Source organism: Trachypithecus francoisi, unplaced genomic scaffold (genome assembly GCF_009764315.1).
Source record: "Trachypithecus francoisi isolate TF-2019V2 unplaced genomic scaffold, Tfra_2.0 Lachesis_group11, whole genome shotgun sequence".
Classification (NCBI taxonomy): domain Eukaryota; kingdom Metazoa; phylum Chordata; class Mammalia; order Primates; family Cercopithecidae; genus Trachypithecus; species Trachypithecus francoisi.
In genome coordinates, this window is record NW_022681456.1 from 98,641,709 (window position 1) to 98,668,787 (window position 27,079).

General features: G+C 38.0%; 1 protein-coding gene and 1 pseudogene across 11 annotated transcripts in view; one reads left to right on the forward strand and one right to left on the reverse strand.

Annotated features, from left to right (window-relative positions):
* The window catches only part of DNM1L (dynamin 1 like), a 59,356-nt gene that overhangs the window by 5,626 nt on the left and 26,651 nt on the right, over positions 1 to 27,079 (reverse strand). For 3 of the 10 annotated variants that reach the window (XM_033222457.1, XM_033222455.1, XM_033222463.1), the window contains 11 exons: positions 24,897 to 25,059; positions 20,987 to 21,107; positions 19,171 to 19,302; positions 17,349 to 17,555; positions 8,939 to 9,059; positions 8,567 to 8,722; positions 8,137 to 8,226; positions 6,200 to 6,292; positions 2,589 to 2,645; positions 1,808 to 1,885; positions 1,451 to 1,483 (listed from right to left, as the gene is read on the reverse strand). In XM_033222457.1, coding sequence (XP_033078348.1) covers positions 1,451 to 1,483; positions 1,808 to 1,885; positions 2,589 to 2,645; positions 6,200 to 6,292; positions 8,137 to 8,226; positions 8,567 to 8,722; positions 8,939 to 9,059; positions 17,349 to 17,555; positions 19,171 to 19,302; positions 20,987 to 21,107; positions 24,897 to 25,059 — 1,251 coding nt within the window. The remainder of the gene's footprint in view (positions 1 to 1,450; positions 1,484 to 1,807; positions 1,886 to 2,588; positions 2,646 to 6,199; positions 6,293 to 8,136; positions 8,227 to 8,566; positions 8,723 to 8,938; positions 9,060 to 17,348; positions 17,556 to 19,170; positions 19,303 to 20,986; positions 21,108 to 24,896; positions 25,060 to 27,079) is intronic. The other 7 variants (XM_033222461.1, XM_033222459.1, XM_033222458.1 and 4 more) reach the window with 4 other exon arrangements.
* LOC117090310 lies at positions 11,082 to 14,860 on the forward strand (annotated as a pseudogene). Its single transcript, XR_004439969.1, has 2 exons — positions 11,082 to 13,726; positions 14,736 to 14,860. The product of XR_004439969.1 is annotated as a nucleosome assembly protein 1-like 1 (transcript).

Here is a 27,079-nt window from a genome sequence, read left to right on the forward strand (position 1 = left end):
AAGTATATGCTGCCCTTAAAATCAAAACTACTCGTTAAAAGCACAAAGAACTGCCATTCAGTTTAAGTAATCATAAACACTGTTAAACTCTAAAAGTTCCATGAACTTATGTCCCTGAAGTTAAGAGTTTATGTATTTCAAGTCAATTTACATTCCTATAGTCAACAAAATGCCATAAGGTATAAGAACTCTTTAACAAAAAGCAAGACTACATTTGCTATTCGTAGGCTGACAGTCACTATGAGTTGTTTCAAATGTGGAATGTGATAAACACAACAGAAATCCCCTCAACCTCTGTACTCTTAAGGATTTGTGGAAAGAAATCTAGTGCTATCACATTAATCACAAGTGCTTTTACACCTTATTTTCTAGAAAATGTATTAATCTTGACTTCTAAAAGTAAAAAATGACTTCATAATGGAAAAACATAATTCATCAACATTTAAGAGGGTTTTTTTTTAGTTATTCTTTAAGAGCTTACAATCTAAAAATGGATTATAAAAATTTAATAGAGGATTATGGCAGTAAGAAAAATGGTAGTTTGGGGTAGCATTCTGAATCAAAATACTTGCTAAAATCTGTCTTTAATATGTCAGTTAAGGTGAACTATAAATATACGTAGTATATTTATGTTACACATATTACACATTAACTTAAAAATGAGTAATTAGGTTTTTATACATGAATGACATACCAAATGAACTCTTAAGGAGAGTGAGCACATTCAGTGTGATGTCATGAATGAAATAAAACTTGTGCAGTGATTTAGATGGTTCGCTTAATATCTGAGCACAGTGGGGCTGAGAGAAGATAAGACATTTATAAACCTTTATCTCAAGTTCAGAACTTTAAATCTGGATAATTAAGGAAAGGAGCTAAATGGCAGAAAATCTTGAAATAGCAATGAGTCTGAATAATTTATACATTATTTAATTTTCCTCTAAAATGGTTGTCAAGAATTGAAAACAGTCTCAAACTCTCACAGTCCCCCTGTTTGTTTTTAATTTGCTTAAGCTTCTGAAGCATATGTGAAGCTATATATAGGGTAACAAGTGCAAACTAACTGGAAGCATAAGAAAGAAGCATTAGATTAGAGGATTATCTATCAGTGCTGAACAGATCTCAAGATCTTTAAAGAGGAAAGGAAATGTCCAAAAATAAAATTCCGTCTCTGAAATCTAGGAAATCTCTGAGTTTCCTATCAAAATATGTTAAATTTCCTATCAAAATTTAAAACTATTCTTGAAGGTCACAGAAAACAGTGAGAAAGCCTATTATTGTTACTAATTAAAACGTTTAACGCCATCTTCCACAGGTTAGATAAAAGGAACATTAAGAACATAACACAGACAAATAGATACCACTACACAAACAGGTTATTTAATGGTGTTACAGTGTTTCAGTGAGAACCAAAGGTACCAACATTTCCATTCTGAGGCAAGAGACTCACATTTTTAGTTTCTCTTCTGCTGTCCTGAATTAACTGTTGAAAGATATGTTAAAACATGCAATTTAACAAGCAAAATTTAAATACCAATGGGTTGAAATTCAAAAAGTGCAGGATAATTTCCTCTTTAAATTACTTCTTTTTCTGTGTGCATCTTCTATATTGCAAGCAAAAGCATGTCAACAATATAAAGTATGCATTGCATTGTTATATAATTTTAAAATATATATTAGACTAAAGTGATCTGACCTTAGCACGGTATCCCATATTAATATTCTTCTATTCAGTGTATTGTTTCCAGAAGATTATGTTGTACCAAAGAACTAGGCATGCAGGCTTAGATTAAGAATCAGAACAGACCTTGCCATCAGCCTCAGCAGAAGCAGCAGGGGAGGGCTCCTGGGAGGCAGGTGCCAAAGCACTTGGAACTTTAGAAGACTAAAGGCAAAAAATGCAGGGGGGGAAGAAAAAATCAAGGATGCAAAAATGCATTCAGGAACACTCTATAAATGTGAATTTTTCCCTTCTGTAACAAAATCGTAAAATAACATGAAAAATGAAAATAATCATGGGAGATAAAATTGTTTATTCTGCCTTATTTCCTTCACCATTGTCACCTTTGTTAAAAGTTTCCTTCAGATGAATACATAATAAAAATCCAAATCCAAAAGCTTCATTTTTATTTTTGGTATTTGATAAGATTCTTTTCTGGCAAAGAAGTCAAGGTAAAAGATTTTTATACACACTTTAGTATTACAACTATTATAAGTATTACTAGTAATTAAAAACTCTATTCTGTGTATACTGTGTTTTCCAAGAAACCCTCTTATAATAAAATCTTTAGTCATTTCAACTATTTACAAAGTTGATAAAGTCACTGACTGAATTTTTTTAAAAAGCTTGATGCTTAAATGCTTAAATAAACCCTTAAACCTACTTTTAAGCATGTATGTCAGTGAATTCAAAATACTATTATCTTTAAATCACTCAAACCCCATTTTAAACTTGTATGTCTTTACTCAGTTCCAATGGAGTGTTAAAGGGAGGAAAAGAAGAAACAATTACTCCTAGAAAATAATATTCTGAGCTCATCAATCTATCTTTAGGTATTGGGAATATGCATTTAAGACTTTTTTTTTACCTTGTCTCGTGATACAGCTGAAGGTAATTCTCTGGCTAGCCTGTTTCTCCTTTGTTCCTAAGAAACACAATCGAGCAGAACAAAAGTGATTATCCAAGTGTTGAGATATATGCCTACTAAAAAATGTTCATGTTAATTGAAAAGTGTGGAGTAACTTAGAGATACATCCTCTCACTGTTGGGACTCATGCCATAATTATCATATTTTAAAATAAATAAATCATTTAACCCAAAGCTTCTCAATCTTTTTTTTTCTGCCCACACACCTGAAGGATACAATACAGTGTCAGTAACAGTGGCTTCCTGTACTGGAGATTCTCAAATGAGGGGCAACAGAGTGACATCTTCTCCCCCTTTCCTGTCCTCACATAAATGTGGAACATAAGCCTTCAACATACCATGTGGAATTTGAAGTCCAGAGATCACAGAAAACCCCACAAAGACTTTAAAAGTCACTCTAACCTGAACACCTTTGTGTTAAATTCAGACAACTCCCCTCATAAAACCGTATCTTGAAGAAGTATCTGTGGTTGATGTTATCCTATAAAAATGTTCCATTTCTTTATCCTATCTCCAGGAAATAGTGTTGACAACTGAAAGTCCTTTCTGTAACCCGGCTAATTTAACAGACTGATCAATTGCCCACTGTTCTAATTTGCTAATATTATCAAAGTAACTTGTACAAAGCTAAAGAGACTGTTAAATTCAAATTAGAATGTCCCGAGCATCTGCTATATCCAAGCACCAAGATAGATAGGTAAAAGATTATGAAAATATTGGCCAGGCACAGTGCCTCATAGTGCCTCATGCTTGTAATCCCAGCACTTTGGGAGGCCAAGGTGGGCAGATCACTTGAGGTCAGTTCAAGAGCAGCCTGGCCAAAATAGTGAAACCCTGTCTCTACTAAAAATATAAAAATTAGCCGGGCATGGTGGTGCACACCTGTAATCCCAGCTGTAGCAGGAGAACTGCTGGAACCCAGGAGGCGGAGGTTGCAGTGAGCAGAGTTCACGCCACTGCACTCCAGCCTGGGCGACAGAGTGAGACTGTCTTTAAAAAAAAAAAGATGATGAAGATACAGAAATCTGTAGATGTTAATGGTGGATCTCTCACAGGCAGCAACAAATACAGTAGAAACTATTTAGGTTAAAGTCAAAATTGCTCCTAAGTAGAAAGTATTTCATGAACACAGTTCAACTTGCAAAAAACTATAAGTTAACAAAGCTTCACAATGCTTTTGTTTTTGTTTTTTGTTGAGATGGAGTCTCGCTATGTTGCCCAGGCTGGAGTGCAATGGCATGATCTTGGCTCCCTGCAACCTCCGCCTCCCGGGTTCAATCGGTTCTCCCTGCCTCAGCCTCCCTAGTAGCTGGGATTACAGGCACCCACCACCCCTGGATAATTTTTGTATTTTTAGTAGAGACAGTTTCGCCATGTTAGCCAGGCTAGTCTTGAACTCCTGACCTCAGGTGATCAGCCTGCCTCAGCCTACCAAAGTGCTGGGATTACAGGCGTGAGCCACCGCACCCAGCCCACAATGATGTTCCATGTGTAAGAAATTTTTTTGGTTTCTTCCAAGCCCTGTTTAGAATGCAGTCACCCACTTGGTTCAAACCAGGTCCCAGCAGACCCTAGCAACTTATAGATGAACCCAAGTGACCTTTCTTGTTACTGCGCCTGGACCTCTGGGATCCCTCCTCCACACGCGAAGACGCATCCTCTCCCCTCCATCGCCCTGTGAAACTCTCCTGTCACTCTCCCTCAGGGGACAGTGCCTTGGAGCATACGCCCAGGGTCCTCCCTACTTGGGCCAGGTAATAAAACTTTTATTGATCAAAAAAAAAAAAAAAAATTTTTTTTTTGCCAGAAACTTGGCCCAATTTTATTTTTTCATGGGAGGGTATTCAGTAATAAAAAATAACAGTAAAAGTATAGATATTAACAATCTTCAAAATAAAAAATTAGCATGATAAAATGTACGTTTTGAACAGGGATACAAAGCAAAAGGCACGGTATCTCAAATTCTCACCCTAGACTGTTACTAACCAGTTATGATCTGAGCTGCTCCCAGACCCCAGCAGACCTGGTGTACCTGCATTGCTAACTGGACAGCTTACCAACTCTTTTGAAGCCCTAGTGTCCTAATCTGTTAATGACATGATCTGCCCTCAGGGTTATGGTAAAGATTAAATGAAAATATCCACATAAAGTTCTCTGGCACAGTCATTATAACCACAAACCTATTCATTTGTAGAAAAATACTAATCTGAAATCATATCACATATGACCTTGTCAGTATAACAAAACTACCACAAACACAAGTTTTTCATGATGTTAGTTTCAGTGCAAAAAGAACTAAATCCTTTTAAGTGTCTACATGCTAATTTTTAACATAACTGTTATCTAGCGTGTTTTGAAGAGCCTACTCATGTATGCATTTTGGAATTTTTTCTGATAACAGGAATCACCCCCAGCTATGTAACCAAAAATGAGTTCCCTATACCTGTGTTAAGAAGGTGCTTGTTTCCTATAATAGTGCCCTGCAAAACAAGCACCAAAGGAATAAATGCTATCTGTAAACCTCAAGCTCCCCAGTTTTTTTTTTTTTTGGAGACAGAGTTTTGCTCTTGTTGCCCAGGCTGGAGTGCAATGGCACAATCTCAGCTCACTGCAGCTTCCACCTCCCGGGATCAAGTGATTCTCCTGCCTCAGCCTCCCTAGTAGCTCAGATTACAGGTACCTGCCACCAACCCTGGCTAATTTTTTGTATTTTTTAATAGAGACGGGGTTTTACCATGTTGGCCAGGCTGGTCTCAAACTCCTGAAGTCAGGTGATCCACCTGCCTTGGCCTCCCAAAGTGCTGGGATTACAGGTGTGAGCCACCATGCCTGGCCACCCCATCTGTTTTAACCGGAATTGAAGTCAGTAACACAGGATCCCTTCCAGCTTCTGAATTGCATATTTACAATTTTCTCACCATGCATATGCAGAAGAGGAAATTTGATATAGAAGGGGACTCTGAGGTCTTACTGAATTAGGGAGTAACAGAAAAATGTACTATTTTTGGAGAAAAGTGGCAGAGGAAAAAAATGGCTTCTGGATAAATTGCTCTGTCCACCAGCCTTGGCTCCATCTGAGATCTTATTCAATTTGTTACATTAACATCAAAAGGAAAGAAAAGATCCATGAAATGCAGCCACCCCAGTACTGGTGAAAAAAGCACTCTGCTTTTCCAAATTTATGCTAAGTTGGTCAATTCTTGAGTGTTTCCTTCACAGCTTTCAGAGCCAAATGAAAACAATTTTAAACACTTTGTTGTACACACTTCCCCTGTATAAACTATAAGTTACCAAAATAGAGCCAGTCACACCAAATCAATGAATTCTCAGATTCTTTCTGAATTTCAATTTCATAAGCAGAAAGTAATAATGCCTCCAGGTGGTTTTGAGAATTCAGCCAACAATGTAATCCCCTCAGCATATTTCCTGGCATGCAACAGGCACTAATGTGGCACATGTCTATTTTATCATTACTCCGTGCTAAATAAGTTTGATATAACTGAGTTACAACAGATTTTTCTATCTGTGAAAAAGTGTAAGAATTATATTTACCTCTATATTATTGTTCATTAGGCCACAAGCATCAGCAAAGTCTGGATGTTTTGTGTTGATATAAGCCAGTTCAATTGCCACTAAGTTATGGACCTAGAAAAAAAGTAAGTTAGGCTATATACAAAAATACATCAACCATATTTTACTTTGAGAAATTTATATATAAAACTTACGAAACAGACAATACCGAAAAAGTACAGGAAACATGCCTAAATTACTTGATAATTATATTCCAACTGATAAATCTTATGTCAAACAATAATTTACTCTAGCTTTAAAATTATTTACATTTCAGCATCTAAAACTGCATTTCTAAGAGGGAACAATAACATTAAAGTAACTACAAGTATTTTACTGTTAGGGAAAAATAGTCATCTATTTGATGCAAATCTAAATTCCAATGCTTTATGCAACTTTGCTATTAAAACTTCAGATCATCCACTATTCCATGTCACTTTTTAAGTTCATTTTCAACAATAAGAAAATAAGTTCATAACCAGGCATAAGTTAAAAATGTTAACTTTATTTGGGTAAAGGATACATCTAAAGACCTGAGGTAGTGACTGGTTAGCCTTAACTATAAAGCACCTAGTTAAAATATTATATGTAGTTCAAAATCCTTAGAGGAAAATAAAAAAGAAAAGTTAAAATTAATTTATCCAGCCCTCTACAGAATTGCTAAGTCTTTTTTTGTTTGTTTTTTGCGATGGAGTTTCGCTCTTATTGCCCAGGCTGGAGTGCAGTGGCACAATCTCGGCTCACTGCAACCTCCACCTCCTGGGTTCAAGTGATTCTCCTGCCTCAGCCTCCCGAGGAGCTGGGATTACAGGCATGCGCCACCATGCCCGGCTAATTTTGTATTTTTAGTAGAGACGGGGTTTCTCCATGTTAGCCAGGCTGGTCTCCAACTCCCAACCTCAGGTGATCCACCCACCTCGACCTCCCAAAGTGCTGGGATTACAGGCATGAGCCACCACACCACTAAGTGTTACAGAGAGAATAAACTTAAGCCCTTTATTATGTGCTGTCCTAACAAATCTCAGGTATCAGAATGGCACTTATCAGTCCAGAACTGGGTAAAAAGGATCTATTAAAATGAAGGTCCAATGATTCTGTGCTATATTCAGTCTTAGACATCAGAATCTGAGGGGTGTCCTCACTAAAGAAACAGCCAAGCAGCAGCACTTACATTCCAAGGATGGTTTTGTACTCTTAGTAACCTCCACGGGGCTCACCATCCTGAGCCAAGGACCCAAATGCACTTTTAGTGATCAGAAAGAAAAACAAAAAACAAAAACCCAGCCAACAATTAGAGGCATAAGGGCAATTTTAAATGCTTATCCCATATTTCTGCCAATTTCAGCATTTTTATTTGTGTGGATAGCAGCAACCCACAGAATAGTAGCAAGCAACTATGATATTAGAGTTATTAGGTCATAACAAGCAAACTGCAGAAGTGGCCAGATTACTCCGACGTACCTCAAAGTAAGAGTGTGCTATAAAGGCTCAGTTTACTGATGCTAAAGATGGAACTAATTTTCTGTTAAGATCAGTGGTACTAAATAATACAGCAAAGCTATTCACACCCCTCAATCATAAATCTATTTTCAAGAAAACCCATGTCTGCAGGCTAACGATTAAAATATGAAGAAAAAATACACTTTATACCAGAATTATTAAAATTTTTCCTTTAAATTTTTAATAAATTTAACTTTAATAAATTAATTTATTAATTTTAATAAACGTTAATAAATTTAACTTTAATAAGTTAAACTTTTAATAAATTTAAAGTTGACTGAAACTCAACTTCTTTTTCCTCCCAATACACTGGAAAACATTATGCCTAAACTCTAAAGTAACCATATAATGTTTATTAAAAAGCAGTCAAGCAAAAATTTAAACTTTTACTAATAGTAATTACAATGATCTATGCTCACCATTTCATTTGTAACAGGCAACCTTTTACGAAGAAGACACGTCACCACTTCAACTATGGCATCATGAAGTTTAGGAAATCGTAACAATTCCTATAAATGGTAGATGAAAGAAAAATGTAAGTTTGTTTTTTTTCTTTTTAAGACATAGTCTCACTAAGTCATCCTCCCACCTTAGCCTCCCAAATAGCTGAGACTGTATGTATAAGCCACCATGCCAGGCCAACAGTCATTTTCTTTTATTTAATGATCACAGAAATACTGAATTAGATTTGGAGCCTACATTTAAGAATCCTATTTCAAATCACTTTCAGGTAAGGGAACTACAGATTTTACCTTGTATCCCATCTTACACATTTCCTTCCACCCAGTGAAAGAGACCACCACTTCATGTTCTAGTTTACGTGAAACCTGTTACATTTCTCTCCGTTACCTGTGTACTGTAATTGCTACAGTGCTGAATGATCCTTTGCATTTCCTCATGAACCAGTTCCACACAGCGGAGGCTGGGCTCTTCTAGACGTTTGATTTGCCGCTTCACCAGTAACTCAAATGAAACCTCAGGCACAAATAAAGCAGGACGAGGACCCTGAGAAAATAAAACTTAGAACTCTTATTATATATGTAATTTCAGTTCTTCCCAAAGGTTAAGTCACATTTTTTGTATGTTTCATGCAAAATGCTTTTTAATTTCAAATATGAGAGCAAAATAAACTGTATAATTAAGTTTAAAAAGACATAGTATATGGGTAAGAAAAACTTTAACCTCATTTTTTTTACAGTCTAAAAAGCTAAGCATACTCACAGTAGCATTTCTAATGGCAGTCAAAATATCAATAGTGTTAAGGCCACCAAGTGGATCGACAGATTCTAAGGTTCGCCCAAAAGTCTCATGGAAAATATAACAAATTCTAGCACCACCGCATCTGAAAGGCAATGAAGTATATGGTTTCTGGCATTATGAAAGGGGAAAGAAGATACAAGTTAGAAGTCTTTCTAGAGCTTTAAGTTCATCTTATTTTCTGAGAAAGCCTCAGATAAACAATTTCATTTATTCCCATTACAATGTGTTCTAATTCAACTCATTATGAACTAGTTTCTCTAATTTTTTTAAATGGGAAAAGGAATCATTAAATGATAGGTATGTGTATATATATATATTTGTAAATATAATACATGTTCTGACATAAAACAACAGTTAACTAAGAATTGCTAAGCACCTTTTCTCTGCCCTAGTTTTCCTCAACTAGAATATAAGCTCCTTGAGAATAGGAAACAGTGCCTTATATTTATTTCCATTGATTCACAATCTGAAGTAGAGGTTGGCAAACTTTTTCCATAAAGGGTCACATAGTATTTTAGGCTTTTCAGGTCATACAGTCTCTGCTGCAACTACTCAACTCTACCATTAAGCACATAAGCAGCCACAGACAATATGTAAATAAATAAGCATAGCTTGTTAGCCAGGCTTGTCTCCAACTCCTGACCTCAAGTGATCCACCCGCCTTGACCTCCCAAAGTGCTGGGATGACAGGCGTGAGCCACCCGTGCCCAGCCCTAGTCTTGCTTTAGACAAATTAAATCTCTTTTTGTTGTTGTTTTTGTTTTTGTTTTTTTTTTTTGAGACGGAGTCTCGCTCTGTTGCCCAGGCTGGAATGCAGTGGTGGGCTCTTGGCTCACTGCAACCTCTGCCTCCCGGGTTCAAGTGATTCTTCTGCCTCAGCCTCCCAAGTAGCTGGGACTACAGGTATGCGCCACCATGCCCAGCTAATTTTTGTATTTTTAGTAGAGACGGGGTTTCACCACAATGGCCAGGATGGTCTCGATCTCTTGACCTCATGACTTGCCCGCCTCAGCCTCCCAAAGTGTTGGGATTACAGGCATGAGCCACCACGCCCGGCCTTAGACAAATAAAAATCTCTTGATATAGTTACTGAGCACCTTATGTTTCCTATCTTGTTTAATAACTAGAAACCCTGGTATTATCTTTTTCAAATTCAAGTCCAGTTGAATTCTACAAATACCTTTATAATGCCTTCCCAAATCATCCCTTCCTCTCTATTTTTACAACCACTATTGAGTACCTTTTTATAGTAGCTCAGGTAAAAGGTAGTAGTCTAATATTATGCTAACAGAAGTAAGCCAAGCACAAAAGGGCAAATACTGAATGATTCAATTTATATGAAGTATCTACAATAGGCAAATTCAGACACAGAAAGTAAATTTGGCTCACACCTGTCATCCCAACACTTTGGGAGGCCGAGGCGGGCAGATCACCTGAGGTCGGGAGTTCAAGACTAGCCTGGCCAACATGGTGAAACCCAGTCTCTACTAAAAATACAAAAAAATACAAAAATTAGCCAGGTGTGGGGCACCTGTAGTCCCAGCTACTCAGGAGGCTGAGGCAGGATGATTGCTTGAGCCTGGGAGGCAGAGATTGGCCCAGACTGCCACTGCATTCCAGCCTCGGCAATAAAGTGAGACTCTGTCTCAAAATAAATTAATTAATTAATTAAATTAGAGGTTACCAGGGCTGGAGGAGAGGAGAATGAGGAGTAATTGCTTAATAGATAAGAATTTCGGCTGGGCGCAGTGGCTCATGCCTGTAATCCCAGCACTTTGGGAGGCCGAGGCAGGCGGATCACAAGGTCAGGAGTTCGCGACCAGCCTGGCCAGCATGGTGAAACTGCATCTCTATTAAAAATACAAAAAATTAGTCGGGCATAGTAGTGCGCGCCTGTAATCCCTGCTACTCAGGAGGCTGAGATAAGAGAATCGCTTGAACCCAGGAGGCGGAGTTTGCAGTGAGCCGAGATCACGCCACTACACTCCAGCTTGGGCAATAGAGTGAGACTCTCAAAAAAAAAGGTGGGGGCGGCTGGATGCGGTGACTCACGTCTGTAATCCCAGCATTTTGGGAGGCCAAGGCAAGTGGATCACGAGTTCATGAGATCGAGACCATCCTGGCTAACACGGTGAAACCCCATCTCTAATAAAAATACAAAAAAAAAAAAATTAGCCAGGCGTGGTGGCACACGCCTGTAGTCCCAGCTACTGGGGAGGGTGAGGCAGGAGAATCACTTGAACTTGGGAGGTGGAGGTTGCAGTGAGCTGAGATCGCGCCACTGCACTCCAGAGTAGGCGACAGAGCAAGACAGAAAAGACTCTGTATCTACAGTCTTGTTCCTAGACACCCTTCCTGTCTTATCTCCTATTATGTCACATCACTATACATGCTGTTCTCCAAAAACATTATTCTTGCATTATTCTTTGCTGTTCCCAAGCCTGAAACACCCTCTCATTACTGGCTTCTCAAATTTTATTCAGAGCCCAATTCAAATGCCTTCTTAAATGTGGAGCTCTCCCAAACCCTGAAATAAATGTCAGTGGTCTCTCTTCAATGTCTGAAACGCTTCATTAGGTAGACACAGATAATTGGTTCATTAACTATTTATAAAGTGTGCATATACGCTATATGTACTTTTCTGAATATGAATTATATATAACAATAAGTAGTATTTAAATAAAAGTTATACTTTTGCAGCCTAATCAAGCCCAGTATTATCTTGACCTACTTTACCCACTAAACTCTTTAAAGGCCCATTTGTGGTCATCTTTACTTTTTTCAATATGCCATATATATAACCATTCAATAATTAGTCTGATAAATACTCTCTTTACGGAGTTGACCATATGAAGACCATCTCGGTTATACTAAAGTATATAGAACTACACACACGCACACACACACACAAACACACAAATGAGTTAACGTATAAATCTGAACAAGCTCTGTGGATTGTACCCATGTCCATTTTCTCACTTTGTTATTGTACTGTAGTTATGCAAGATGTCCAACAGTGGGGGAAGCTGGGGAAAGGGTACACAGTGGAGGGTGCGTGGGACTTCCCTGTACATCACCCTGCAACTTCCTGTGAGTCTATAATTATTTCAGCATAAAAAGATGTTTTTAGAGAAATGGTTGTTCTTGCTAGTAGTAAAACAGTACAATATGCTAACAATATGCAATATGTAATGAAAGATTCTAAGGATGTTATATTCTTTAATCTAATAAACTTACTTCTACAAATTTATCCTCAGTGTTTACTTGGACACAAGCCCCAAAGATAGATACAGGTAGTCCATCACAGCTTTTATGTGTAACAGAAAACAAACTATCCAGTAGTAGGAGACTGGCCCAACAAATAAGGGTATATCTAAAAAGTAAAATACTATGCAAATCTTCAGACTGATAATGTATGAGGTAGAAAGTTATTTGTTACATGATTTAAGAAATGATTCCAAAATAGGTATAGCATCTGATTTTTAAAGATATGTAGTACAGGCATCTATGTGTTATAGATGCATAGAAAAATGCCTAGTTCAATGCCAAATTTTAGGAATTATCTCGGGTTGGTGAAATTAAGGGTTTGTTTTCGTTTTCAGAGATGGGGTCTCCTTTGTTAGCGCCATCTGCTTGCAGCGCTGCCTCTTGCTCCTCCCACCACCGCTGCTACCCTGAGTCACTGCCTGCACAGCTCCACCCGCCTGGCTCCCCATACTAGCCTCTGATATTTGAGTTCTTACAACATGGCAGACATTGACAACCTGCCTAGCTAGGGTAGTTAAAAGAGGAGTGAATACTCTCAAAAACCTGCATAAGTGCACAGATAGAAGCCAAATTATATGAGGAAGTTCACAGTCTTGAAAGAAAGTATGCTGTTCTCTATCAGCCTCTATTTGATAAGCAATTTATGATTATTAATGCAATTTATGAACCTATGGAGGAAGAATGTGAATGGAAACCAGATGAAGAAGATGAGATTTCAGAGGAGTTGAAAGAAAAGGCCAAGACTGAAGATGAGAAAAAGGATGAAGAAAAAGAAGACCCCCAAAGGAATTCCTGAATTTTGGTTACCTGTTTTTAAGAATGTTGACTTACTCAGTTATATGCTTCAGGAACATGATGAACCTATTCTGAAGCATTTCAAAGATACTAAAGTGAAGTTCTCAGATGCTGGCCAGCCGAAGAGTTTTGTCTTAGAATTTCACTTTGAACCCAGTGAATATTTTACACATGAAGTGCTGACAAAGACATGTAGGATGAGGTTAGAACCAGAACCAGATAATTCTGATCCCTTTTCTTTTGATGGACCAGAAATTATGGGTTGTACAGGGGGCCAGATAGATTGGAAAAAAGGAAAGAATGTCACTTTGAAAACATTAAGAAGCAGAAACACAAGGTACATGGGACAATTCGTACTGTGACCAAAACAGTTTCCAATGACTCTTTCTTTAATTTTCTTGCCCCTCCTGAAGTTCCTGAGAGTGGAGATCTGGATGATGCTGCTGAAGCTGTCCTTGCTGCAGACTTCAAAATTGGTCACTTTTTATGTGAGCATATAATCCCAAGATCAGTGTTATAGTTTACTGGAGGAGTTACTGAAGATGATGATGATGAGTATGGTGAAGAAGGTGAAGGTGAAGAAGCTGATGAGGAAGGGGTAGATGAAGGAGATGAGGGAAATGATCCAGACTATGACCCGAAGAAGGATCAAAACCCAGCAGAATGCAAGCAGCAGTGAAGCAGGATATATGTGGCCTTGAGGATAACCTGCACTGTAATAGCCTAAACACAACTCTTACTTACTGCCTTATGTTTTTGTATTTTCTTGGTAGACTAGGTAATTTTTGTTTTAAAGGATAGGAAACTGGTATTTTAAAGACGAATTTGTTCTAGCTAGCATTTTCACTAGTTTTTCTGCCAGATATGTTGAATGCACAAATTCTGTCACACATGTTCATTCATTGCTAATAATTTGGTTCTTCTGGAATCTTTTTATGTAGTTCTTGGAGTACAGCTATGAAAATTAACAACTGTTAAAGGAAACACTGTTTTTTTTTTCCCAAAATTTTTTGCTTGAGGAAGCAAAGTATTTTTTCAGCTGTCTGTTGAATAGGGTTAAGTCTGCTTGGATTAGCTGTGCCTTTCATTACTTTGTTACAGAAATGCAGGGACTTATACTAAGACAATTCATCGTTTAAAAAAAAAAAAAAAAACTGGCATGCGCAGTGGCTCACGCCTGTATTCCTAGCACTTTGAGAGGCTAAGGCAGGCAGATCACCTGAGGTCAGGAGTTCAAGACCAGCCTGACTAACACGGTGAAACCCCATCTCTACTAAAATACAAAAATTAGCTGGGCATGATGGCGGGTGCCTGTAATCCCAGCTACTCAGGAGGCTGAGACGGGAGAATCGCTTGAACTGAGGAGATGGTGGTTGCAGTGAGCTGAGATCGTGCCACTGCACTCCAGCCTGGGTGGCTGAGCAAGACTCGGTCTGAAAGAAAAAAAAAAATGGGCAAGACAACTATATGGTTAAGAATTTAAGAATTTCCAGTATGACCACACCCAATAACTGTATTAGATTGTTAATGCATTATTGTGTTATAGGTGAAATAGTTAACTGTAAAGTAACCTGACTCAGTATAGTTACTGGCACCACAGTGAGATGAATAAAACAGGATTTTTATAAGTTAGCCTGAATTTAACTATACTTTTAAATTTAACCTCCATTAACTAAGCATCTTTTCTTTGTAGTAGGATCTACCTTCTGCTTCCCTGGAAAGGATGAATTTACATCATTTGACAAGACCTGTTTTCAAGTTACTTGTTGTTTGCTTGTTTTTGTAGCCTAAAATAAAAATTTCAAATACAATTTTAGTTCTACAAGATAATGTCTTGATTTTGTACCAATTCAGGTAGAAGCAGAGGCCTAGCTTGAATTAAGGGTTATACTCAGTTTTTACCACATTACTGAAAAGGGTACCAGCTTTAGAAAGAGATACTATACTAATAAGCAAGTGTAAAAAAAAAAAAGAAGAAGAAGAAGAAAATTTTAAGCGATATGATGCTTAAAAAAAAAAAAAAAGTTAAAGTTCATTTTCTTTGGGGTAGAGCTAGAGAGAAGGCCCCAAGCTTCTGTGGTTTCTTTTAATTCTTATTGCTTAAAGTATGAGTATGTCAATTACCCATGCTTCTGTTTGCTATGTTTTAAAATGTGTAGTACTGTTTACTTAACTACCTCATGGATGTGTTAAGGCATATTGAGTTAAATCTCATAAAATGTTTCTTGATCTCGTTAAAAGCTCAAAATTTTGGGCCTATTTGTAATGCCAGTGTGACACTCAGCATTTTGTTCACACCACGCTTTGATAACTAAACTAGAAAACAGTTATCAACTAAATTATCAGTTAGTGATCTTTGTGTGGCATATATATATATATATATATATATATAAATTTTTTTTTTTTTTGGAGATGGAGTGTCTCTCTGTTGCCCAGGCTGGAGTGCAGTGGTGCGATCTCAGCTCACTGCAACCTCCAACTCCCGGGTTCAAGCAATTCTCCTGCCTCAGACTACTGAGTAGCTTGGATTACAGGCATGCACCACCACACCTGGCTAATTTTTGTATTTTTAGTAGAGACAGGGTTTCACCATGTTCGCCAGGATGGTCTTGATCTCTCAACCTCGTAATCCGCCTGCCTCGGCCTCCCAAAGTACTGGGATTACAGGCGTGAGCCACCGCGCCCGGTCAGTGTGGCTCCTATTTTTATAGAAGTGGATGGATGCACTATTTCACAAGGTCCAAGAATTTTTTTCTGTATGACTGCGTTGTAGTACTACAGGGAGAGCACTATAGTGTTGTAGTCATGAGACTAAAGTGGAAATAAGACTATTTTTGACAAAAGATGCCATTAAATTTCAGACTGTAGAGCCACATTTACAATACCTCAGGCTAATTACTGTTAATTTTGAGGCAACTTTCTTTTGACGATGGTGAGGGTGGACTATTGGATTGTCATTACAGGAAGGTCTAGATTTCCTGCTCTTAACAAAATTACATTGAATTCATTTTTAGAGGTGATGAAAACTTCCTTTTTCAGAAGTTAGTGTTAAGGTCTTGGAAGTGAACATTGTCTGTAGTGCTATCCATTCCTCTCCTGAAATTTTAACTTACTACTGGAAATCCTTAACCAATTACAACAGCTTTGTTCTCTTTATTTTCAAAATGATTTCCTTTGCTTTGATTAGACACTCTGTTTTTTGTTTGTTTGTTTGTTTGTTTTTGGTAACCACAGTTCATCTAAATGCAGCTTTTTTTGAACTTTAAAGACAGAATCACTTTTTTTTTCTGAGACAGAGTCTTGCTCTGTTGCCCAGGCCAGAGTACAGTGGCACCATCTCGGCTCACTGCAACCTCCGCCTCAGAGGTTCAAGAGATTCTCCTGCCTCAATCTCCCAAGTAGCTGGCATTACAGCTGCCTGCGACCACGCCCGGCTAGTTTTTGTATTTTTAGTAGAGATGGGGTTTCACCATGTTAGCCAGGCTGGTTTCGAACTCCTGACGTCAGGTGATTCGCCCGCCTTAGCCTCCCAAAGTGCTGGGATTACAGGCATGAGCCACTGTGCCTGGCCAGAATCCCATTTTTAACAAACTGAGGTAGCAAAATCATCTTTTTCATTCTTTTAGGAAATAGCTATTGCCAAAGTGAAGGTGTAGATAATACCTAGTCTTGTTGCATAATGGGGATGTGGTTTGCCGAAGAATTTTCTTTATAAAATTGAAGTTTCAAGGGATGTCAGTGTTTATGCCATTTTTCCAGTTCCAAAATTATTCCATTCCATTCTAGAAATTTGAAGTATGTAACTTGAAATCCTTAATAAAATTTGGATTTAATTTTTAAAAGAGAGAGAGAGAGAGAGATGGAGTCTCAATATGTTGCCCAGGCTGGCCTTGAACTCCTGAACTCAAGGGATTCTCCTACCTCAGCCGCCTGAGCAGCTGGGACTACGGGTGCACACCACCATGTAATTTTGTTTTTATGTTTTATTTTTACTTATCTGCATTTTCTAATTTTTTATGAGCAATTATACTGTGTGTACTAAAGAAACAAACACTTTAAAAGCTAAATTAAGAAATATTTTTTCTTATTAAAATATTGTTTTACAAATACATGAAAATTTTACTTTGCTTTACATCATTTACAAAACATATTTTCACACAACCAGACATCATCCTATTATCTCTACAAAATTATATTTTTGTTTTATAGATAATAAATCTCAGATAATCTGAGCTGAAGTCATCTTCACAAAAGGAAAAGTGACCTAGCTCTCTAGGTAACCAAATCTACAGAAAAATTTCTTACTTACAGCTCTGAAGTTTCAATATATTTTGCAGTTCCTTCAATCGTGTTACAATATTCTGTGGCAAATTTGGTAATAAGCTGGAGTAAAGTAGCACTTTTATCATCCACGGGTTCACCGTAGCTATTTAAAAGAGACTGATACTGAGCAGCTAGAACATTTATTCTTGTTTTCAACTCTGGTAAGCAATCTCTGATGTGATGCATCAGTAACCTAAAAAAGGTTTTTAGAAAGGAAAGATTTAAAAGTAAAATTGTGTATTCTGAAGCCCTAAAGAAGTCAAATTTTTAAAATGGGGAAAACCTATCAATAATTTGTCCTGGCAAATGTGATATACTGTGAAATATATATTTGGTCTTTGTCTTCATTTCCTGGCAATCAGCTCCTAAAATCCTTGGACTCTCCAAAAGCATAAGAGTGTTTAGAGTGTCTTTGCATGTTAATGAGATGACTGGTGGCTGGGAGTCCCTAGATAGCTTCAGGATGGGAGCTGGTCACCAGAACAGCTCAGAAGAAGGGAGAGAGGCCAAAGGTTGAGCTGATCACCAGTGGCCAATGAAGTTTCCATAAAAACTCAAAAGGACACAGTTCATGGAGTCTTCAGAGAGTGGAACACATGAAGGTTCCCGGAGTGTGGTGTGCCCAGAGAGGGCACGGAAGCTCCACATTCCTTCCCACATGCCCAGCCCTGTGCATCTCTTCATCTGGCTATTTACCTATATCCTTTGTACTATACTTCATAGTAAGTGGGTATATGTTAAGTAGGGTTTCCCTGACCTCTGTGAGCCACTCTAACAAATTAATCAAACATGAAACGGGAGTCATGGGTACCCTGACTTATAATCCATCAGTCAGAAATACAGGCTACAACCTGTGCTTACAACTAGCATCTGACTTGGGGGCAGTCTTGTGGGACTGAACCCTCAAACTGTGGGAGCTGATGCTATCGCCAGGTAAACAGTGTTAGCATTGAATTAAAGGACATTCAGCTACAAGCCCCTGGAGAATGTATCTGCCCCATGTATCTGCTCTCAGAAGCATTATGTGCCATACTGATTAACTGTGTGTAAATAGGAGAAAAACAATTTGTATTCGTTTTTCCTAAATCATAAAAGGAAAAAAATGCAAATTATTTTCATATTACTGCAATTACCACAGAGAAAGCAAGCCACTCAATCAATTCTTCCTATATAATTTTGGTTTCATTGACTTGTCATTTACAATTAGTAACCAGCAAAGTAAAAATCAACCTTATTAAGATCCAAATCTAGCAGTCTTTAGGGAATAAAAGTAAGAGAAAATGGCTTCCACTTCAGTCATTTATAAATCATCTAGAAACATCTTCTAGTCCCCCACCATCAATGGGTATTCAGAATCCAATGTATACAACTTAAGTTATTTCTACAGTGAATAGGAATAAAAGACATTCTATTTCTTTGTTTTTCCATCTCCCTTTCCTGGTAAATAAAAGACATTCTAAGTTAAGAATAGATAATGTGAAAATTACAAATTTTAATGCAGTTGCTGAAATGCAAAGTGCAAATTAAGTCATCTCTAGTTCTATCCACAAAACTAAATTAACTGTCAAAATTTTCATAATTAAAACATCTTAAAGTCACTTGAACATTCATTCTAGACTGCATGATGATGTAATGTCAACCACCCCAATAAAAATAGAGACATCTACTCTTCAGGAACCTACTATATAAGAAACCATAAGTGAAGCTGTTAGGAACAGTATGAAAATGTAAGGAACTGAAAATGAATCCTCTCAGACACCTACTGGTAAAAACAAACACATCTCATTTCCAAAAGGTAAAAAAGTTACCTGTTTAGAGTCCTAGCAAGATACTTTGTTCCATTTCTATTGGCCAGAGATGGATATTTCTTTTGAAGAAAAGCATACTCATCACGGATTGAATCAGTTACACTCTTCTTGTTGTTAATATCTAGCTGGCTCCTGAGGTTGAAAAAATTACAAAACTATTCAGCTTAATGATTGTCCTCTTCCTACCTCAGATGATGACAGCACCAGCCATTATTCTCTAATACCTGACAGGGACTGTTTTATTTAATTCTCACAATAATTTTATGTGACAGGTATTATGACCCCATTGTATAGCAAGGAACTGAGGCTCACAGAGACTAACTTACCCAAGGTCACACACTAACTGGCATAGCCAAGATTTGAACTAAGTGAATTATAAGTAACTAGTGCCTAAATAGAGTAGGCCTCATTATTGCCATTAACTATAGACAAAAACAATAAGTAACAGGTATAGACAGGTATAAAAATATAAGAGTATCTTAGTCAACTGTATATTTTATCCATGGACAGGGAACTAATTTCTCCCAAAAATAATTAAGTTAATTTGAAGAACAATCATCTACAAACAATGAACAGTGTTGCGCCACCTCCTTGCCTGAAAAAGGAGACAGTTGGAATTGGGAGTGGGGATGGGAGAATGACAGGAGGGATGGGATGGAAGGACATTAAAATAGAAGCAGACAACTGGAATGGATCTTATATATCAGGTAGTAAAAACATTTTCATTTTCTAAAGGCTTGAGACCCAAAGACATTAGGTGTCATTTAAACCTACATTGTATCTAGTTTATGGAAGAACTGGGACTAGAACTCAGATTTCATGATAATTTCAGGGTTTCCTAGCATATGAAGGCTTTGGACTAAAAGAGAGATTAATCCGAATCCAGCTCTTTCACTACCCATGTAACTTTTGGTTAAATGTATAACCTGAGGTTTCTGATTATAAAATAGACATCAACACCTACCTCAGGGGATGCTGTGAGGATTCCAAGAGATACCATTTGCAAATTGCTCACAGTAGAGTGTCTAAAATGTAATTAGACACTTAATAAGAGTTTCCTTTTTCCAATTTTTAATACCAACTATTTATCATTAGGATACCTTTAATAAAATGTCTCCAAGTCACATCCTGGCAATTACACAAAATCACTAATGCTAGGGATTAAACCAATCTATTAAAATCCTGCCACCTTAAACTCTTTCTCGATTGGGTATACATTAGGTAATTTTTCCCTTACCCAGTACCTCCTCATACATAGCTTAACATGATAGGCAAGAATTCTTAAAGCCTGGCTATTACAACGTTTCTTCCATTTTGTGGTATTGCTTACTTTAGAAACATTTTCCATTAAAAATTTCTATGGGGGCAGGCATAGTGGCTCATGCCTGTAATCCTAGCACCTGAGAAACCAAGGTTGGAGGCTTGCTTGAGCCCAAGAAGTCGAGACAAGCCTGGGCAACATGGCAAGACCTTGTCACTACAAAAAAAATTAAAAATTAGCCAGGTGGTAGTCTCAGCTACTTGAAAGGCTGAAGTGGAAGGATCACTTGAGCCCAGAGGTCGAGGCTACAATAAGCCACAATCACGCCACTGCATTCCAGCCTAGGCAACAGAGAGACACCCTGTTTCCAAAAAAAAAAAAAAAAATTTCTATCTCTTTTCTGCCTTTAGGACAATTGATTCTTTAGCAATACCAAGATCATAGTAAAAGGGAGAAATAATATAGGACAGTATCACATTTCAAACAGATTTTAGAAATTCAGACTTGCTCTGAAGTGAGAATGCTACCAATTCTTATCCCATTCTAACTGCTAACCTGTTAACTACTCCAATTATCCCAAGTTTGACTGGAATAACCCTTCCCATCAATACATCCATGGCATCAGTACCCGCATCCATGAGATCAAGTTTAGTGATTACAGCTAGGGTTCTGCGACCTGGTAAATGCAAAAAGAGAAAAGGGCAAAGAAAAGAAAGAAAATGATCCATTAAATAAAACTATGAAGTATGAATAAAGGAAAACCCTCATCTATAATCCCACTTAGTATTACTTCTGTCATCATTTTGGTAATGCCTTTCTTACCAGTACTTTTTAAAAAATGATTTTAAACATTGTGTACAATTTTTAAAAACATTTTTGCCAGGTGTGGTGGCTCACGCCTGTAATTCTAGCAGTTTGGGAGGCCAAAGCGGGCAGATCACCTGAGGTCAGGAGTTCGAGACCAGCCTGACTAACATGGTAAAACCCCATCTCTACTAAAAATACAAAAATTAGCCAGGCGTAGTGGCAGACGCCTGTAATCCCAGCTGCTCAGGAGGCTGAGGCAGGAGAATTGCTTGAACCTGGGAGGCGAAGGTTGCAGTGAGCTGGGAGCGTGCCATTGCACTCCAGCCTGGATGACAGAGCAAGACTCTGTCTCCCAAAAATAGATATAGATATAGATATAGAGATAGAGATAGTGTATATATAAAAAATAGATTTTTTTCACATGCAATTTTTTGTTGACTCTTAGGGCTATTTTGTAAGCATTTAAAAAATCTATATAAAATTTACATCCAGGAGATATGACCCATGCCTATAATCCCAACACTTTGGAAGGCCAAGGTGGACAGACTGCTTGAGCCCAGGAGTTTGAGACCAGCCTGGGCAAAGTGGTGAAACTCTGTCTCTACAACAAATAGAAAACTTAGCAGGGAATGGTAGTCCTAGCTACAGGTGAGGCGGAGGTGGGGAAACTACCTGAGCCCAAGAGGTCAAGGCTGCAGTGAGCCGTGATTGCACCACTGCACTCCAGCCTGGGCAATGGAATGAGACCCTGCCTCAAAAAACAAAAATTAAAATAAAAATATTGACTCCTTTTCGGTGTACACTTCTAAGAGTTTTGACAAATGCCAAGAGATATTTCACAACCAACTCAAGACACTGCCGCCCCCCACCAAATTTTCTTATGCTAACCAATCAAACCAATTTTCCATCCCTAGTTTTGCCTTTTCTAGAATGTTATATAAATGAAATCAGATAGTACATAACCTTTTGAGTCTGGCTTCTTTCATTTAGCATAATGCATTTGAGATTCATCCATGTTCTTGTATATTAATAGTCCATTCCTTTTTATTGCGGAGTAGTGTCCCACTGTATGGAATGTACTATACTTTAGTTTCACTCCCCATCTGAGAAATATGTGAGTTGTTTCCAGTTTTTGGAAATTATGAATAAAGATGCTGTAGACATTTGTATATAGTTTTTTATATGAACACTGGTTCTCATTTAACATGGTTAAACACCTAGGAATGGGACTGCTAATTTAACTTTATAAGAAACTGCCAGACTTGTTTCCCAAAATGACTATACCACTCCCACCAGCAATGTATGAGTTCCAACTGCTCTGCACAGTGTACAATTTTTAGTCATAAGCATTTTTCTTTTGTTTTTTTTTTTTGTGCAGTGGCACAATCTCGGCTCACTGTAACCTTCGCCTGCTGAGTTCAAATGATTCTCATGTCTCAGCCTCCCCAGTAGCTGGGATTACAGGCATGCACCACCATGCCCGGCTAATTTTTGTATTTTTAATAGAGATGGGTTTTCACCATGCTGGCCAGGTTGCTCTGGAACTTCTGGCCTCAAACGATCCACTCACCTCAGCCTCCCAAAGTGCTGGGATTACAAGTGTGAGCCACCACGCCCAGCCTACAAGCATTTTTCTGTATTGCTCCAAATCAGCAAAATCATCCTTTTTAATTATTTCATATTTTACTATTATAATTTACTTAATCCTTCCAACTGTTGGTCGTATTGTTTCAAAATTTTTATACTATAAATAATACTGGCCAATTATTTACTTATGATGTATTACTAGATTAAGATTAGTAATCAAGCCAGGTGCAGTGGCTCACTCCTGTAATCCTAACACTTTGGGAGACTGAGGCAGGCAGATTGCTTGAGCACAGGAGTGCAAGGCTGCAGTGAGGCATGATTGTGCCACTGCACTCCAGGCCTGGGCAACAGAGTAAGACCCTACATCCAATACAAAAAAAAGATTAGATTAAACATATTACAATATTTATGGCTCGAGGGTCAGTTTAAAATAGAGTTAATACATATAAAATGCTTAACAGGTTTTTTTTGTTTGTTTTTTTACAAAGGTCTGGCTCTGAGCCCAGGCAAGAGTGCAATGGCATGATCTTGGCTCACTGCAACCTCTGCCTTCCAGGCTCAAGCCATCCTCCCACCTCAGCATCCCAAGTAGCTAGGACCACAGGCCAGTGCCACCATACCCAGCTAATTTGTTTTTTTGTATTTTTTATAGAGATGGGGTCTCATTTTGCTGCCCAGGCTGGTCTCGAACTCCTGAGCTCAAGTGATCCACCAGCCTTGCCTCCCAAAGTGCTGGATTTAAGGGCATGAGCCACTGAGCCCAGCCTACTTTAAATAAAAAAAAAAAATGTAAATAAACTCTTTGATAAAGTTTATCTTTAACTGAAGTGAACATTATTTACTCAAGTGGTAAAAAAAAGTTTCTTAAAAACTTGAAATATAAAATTTTGGGGCCAGGCGCAGTGGCTCACACTGTAATCCCAGCACTTTGGGAGGCCGAGGCAGGCAGATCACAAGGTCAGGAGATCGAGACCATCCTGGCTAACATGGTGAAACCCTGTCTCTACTAAAAATACAAAAAATTAGCTGGGCGTGGTGGCGGGCACCTGTAGTCCCAGCTACTCAGGAGGCTGAGGTAGGAGAATGAACCCAGGAGACAGCTTGCAGAGAGCCAAGATCACGCCACTGCACTCCAGCCTGGGTGATAGAGCAAGACTCTGTATCCAAAAGAAAAAAAAAAAATGTGTTAAAGTGACCCTGCTTATGGGATTGTTTTATTGGCAGTCTTAGCACTATTTCATATCAAATTTTTATTTGAAATTATTCTTCAAAGCAGGGTAAGAAAAACACGACACAACCTTCAGACCCTCTAAATAGTAAGGTAAAAAAAATGGTTTCTATATGAGGCCATGCATACATTTGTTAGCAACAACAGTAACCACTATCTTACAAGCCAGCATTTTATACATGCTACGAGATGTGCACTACATCATTAGTCAAGCATCAGTGACCCACAATGTGAACTAATCCTTGGGGTCAAAATGCTTCATGAAAGGATTTTACCTTCATTTCTAAAAATCCCCTTTGCCTTGAGCATGTCTAAATGTTCTCTACCTCTGCAGAATGTAGATACTGTAATTCTCTACTGTACTATAATAATCTACAATGATTATCTACTGTGTTGTTTTTTTTTAACAGAGTCTGTGTTGCCCAGGCTGACTTTGAACTCCGGACCTCAAACAATGCTCCCATCTCAGCCTTCTGAGTAGCTGGGACCACAGGCACATGTGACCACATCTGGCTATGTTATTTACTCTGAAAAGCCAGCCATTCAAATACCTAAGTTGCAAAACAAGAAATCCTTTTTGCAAAGCCACTGTATTATTTTAAAATTATTAGGTAACCATTACAAATAAAGATGTGAAATATTTTTGCCTAGTCTGTATAGCAACTTAATAACCTTATTTTCCATCAGAATTTCTATTTTTATAAACAAAAATAGGAAAGCATTATCTTTTAAATTTGTATTAACAACTAGAGATACTGTTTTTAAAGAGAAAAATTCGTTTCTCAAGGGTAGATTTACCATTGTAAAATAAACATCTCATTAAATATTAACATCTGTCCTTACCATCTGGATCTACCTCTCTTGAAATTTTAAGTGCCTCTGATGTTGCCATATCTGTATTAGCAGCAGTAACAGCGAGGATAATGGAATTTGGGTTACTGATGAACCGAAGAATGAGCTCTCTGATTTGAAGCTCAATATCCTTAGGTTGATCACCTACAGGTACCTAAACCAAACAGAGATGAGCAAGGAACTAATAGTTAAAAATCTACTCAGCTTTTTTACCCACATTTAATCCACAGAATATAGGTATATCCATTTACAAATAGTTAAAATAAAAATAAAGACATTAGTAAGATACTACAGTGGTATTTATGATTCTGGTAATGTGTCGAGTCTCAAACTGTAACTCTTGCAAATATCAAAAGTTAATTTAATACAATCCCATGTTAAGAATTGGTCAGTGTGGATTGGCTAGATACAAATTCATTCATTCATTCATTCATTCATTCAATTATCAAGTGTTTACTGGCAGCCTACTCTATTTCAGGCTCTTTTCTGAATGTGATTTCAGGTCATTATGTTACAGTAGCGAATTTTAAAAAGACCAAACTTCCTGTCTTCATAGAACTTATTTTTTTAGTAATAACAGGCATATGATAAACAAAAACATATATATAGTATCCAGATGGTGGTAAGGGCTGTGGAAAACTAAGGCAGAACAGCAGGCTAGGGAATGATTAGAGAAGATTATGATTTTTTGTTTTTTTTGAGACAGGGTCTCACTCTATCACCGAGGCTGGAGTGCAATGGTGCAATCATAGCTCACTGTATCTTTGAACTCCTGGGCTCAAATGATCCTCCTGCCTCAGCCTCCCAAAGTGCTAGAACTACAAGCATAAGCCACTGCACCTGGCCATTAGGATTATGATTTTAATGTTTTAAATTGGATTATGTTTTTAAATACAGTAATCAGGGAAACTTCACTGAGACAACTTGACACTTAAGAGAATGAGCAGAAATTAAGCCAATAAGGGAGAGGTACATACAGATATGTGGGGGAAAAACAGTCCAAAGAGAGTGAACAGTGAGGGCAGGAGGCTGAAGCAAGAGGAGTTAGGAGAAGAATAGGGACGTACCAAGTAGATACTTTAGATCTCTGTAAAAACTTGGGCTTTTACTCTGAAATGGGAGAAGTTTTAAGTCAAGGAATGACAAGCAACTGGAGAGGTTGTGAGCCAAGGGATGACACAATCGAATTTTCACTTTAATAGTATCACTGTCTACTAAGATGAGATCATGAGGAATATCTATTATTTATTATTGTGCAGTAATCTAGGTGGCATGATAGTGGCTAGATTAGGATAGCAGCTATGAATTTATAAAACACGATTGAGTTCTGGATATACTATAAAGGTAGGAAGAGCCAAGAGGATTTGCTGGCAGGAAGTGGGATGTGGGATAAATTTCTGTCAAGGATGACTACAAACTCTGACTAAGCAATTGGCAGAATGGAGTTGCCATCTATTTATTTATTTATTTATTTATTTATTTATTTAGAGACAGGGTCTCACTCTGTAGGCCAGGATAGAGTACAGTGATGCAATCATAGCTCACTGTAGCCTCAAATTCCTGGGCTCAAGCAATCCTCTTGCCTCAGCTGGGACTACATGCATGCACCACCCTGCCCGACTAATTTTTGTACTTTTTGTAGAGACATGGTCTCTCTATGTTGCCCAGGCTGGTCTTGAACTCCTGGGCTCAAAGAATTCCTCCCACCTTGATCTCCCAAAGTGCTGGGATTACAGGATAAGCCACTACACCAAACAGAGATCGGCAAGGAACTAATAATTAAAAATCAACTCAGCTTGTTAATGAGTTGCCAATAAATGGGATGAGTTGCCATTTATTGCAATGAGGGAAGACTACAGAAGGACCAAATCTAGTTGAGGAACAGGTCAGGAATTCGGTATTAGAGTTTGAAATGTCTGTTAGACATTTAAGTATATGTGTTGAATAGCAACTAGATACACAAGTCTGGAGATATCTGAATGCCATCAATATACAGAGCCTTATGTAGTTAAAGCCATAAAATCTGATGAAATCATCAAGGGGAAAGTGTACCTAGAGAAAACAAGAGGTCCACAAACTGCGCTCTGGGGCACTTACTGTTTAGACATTGGGGAGATGAGAAGAAACAGCAAAAGAGACTGAAAAGGAGTGGCCAGTGAGACTGGAGATAAACC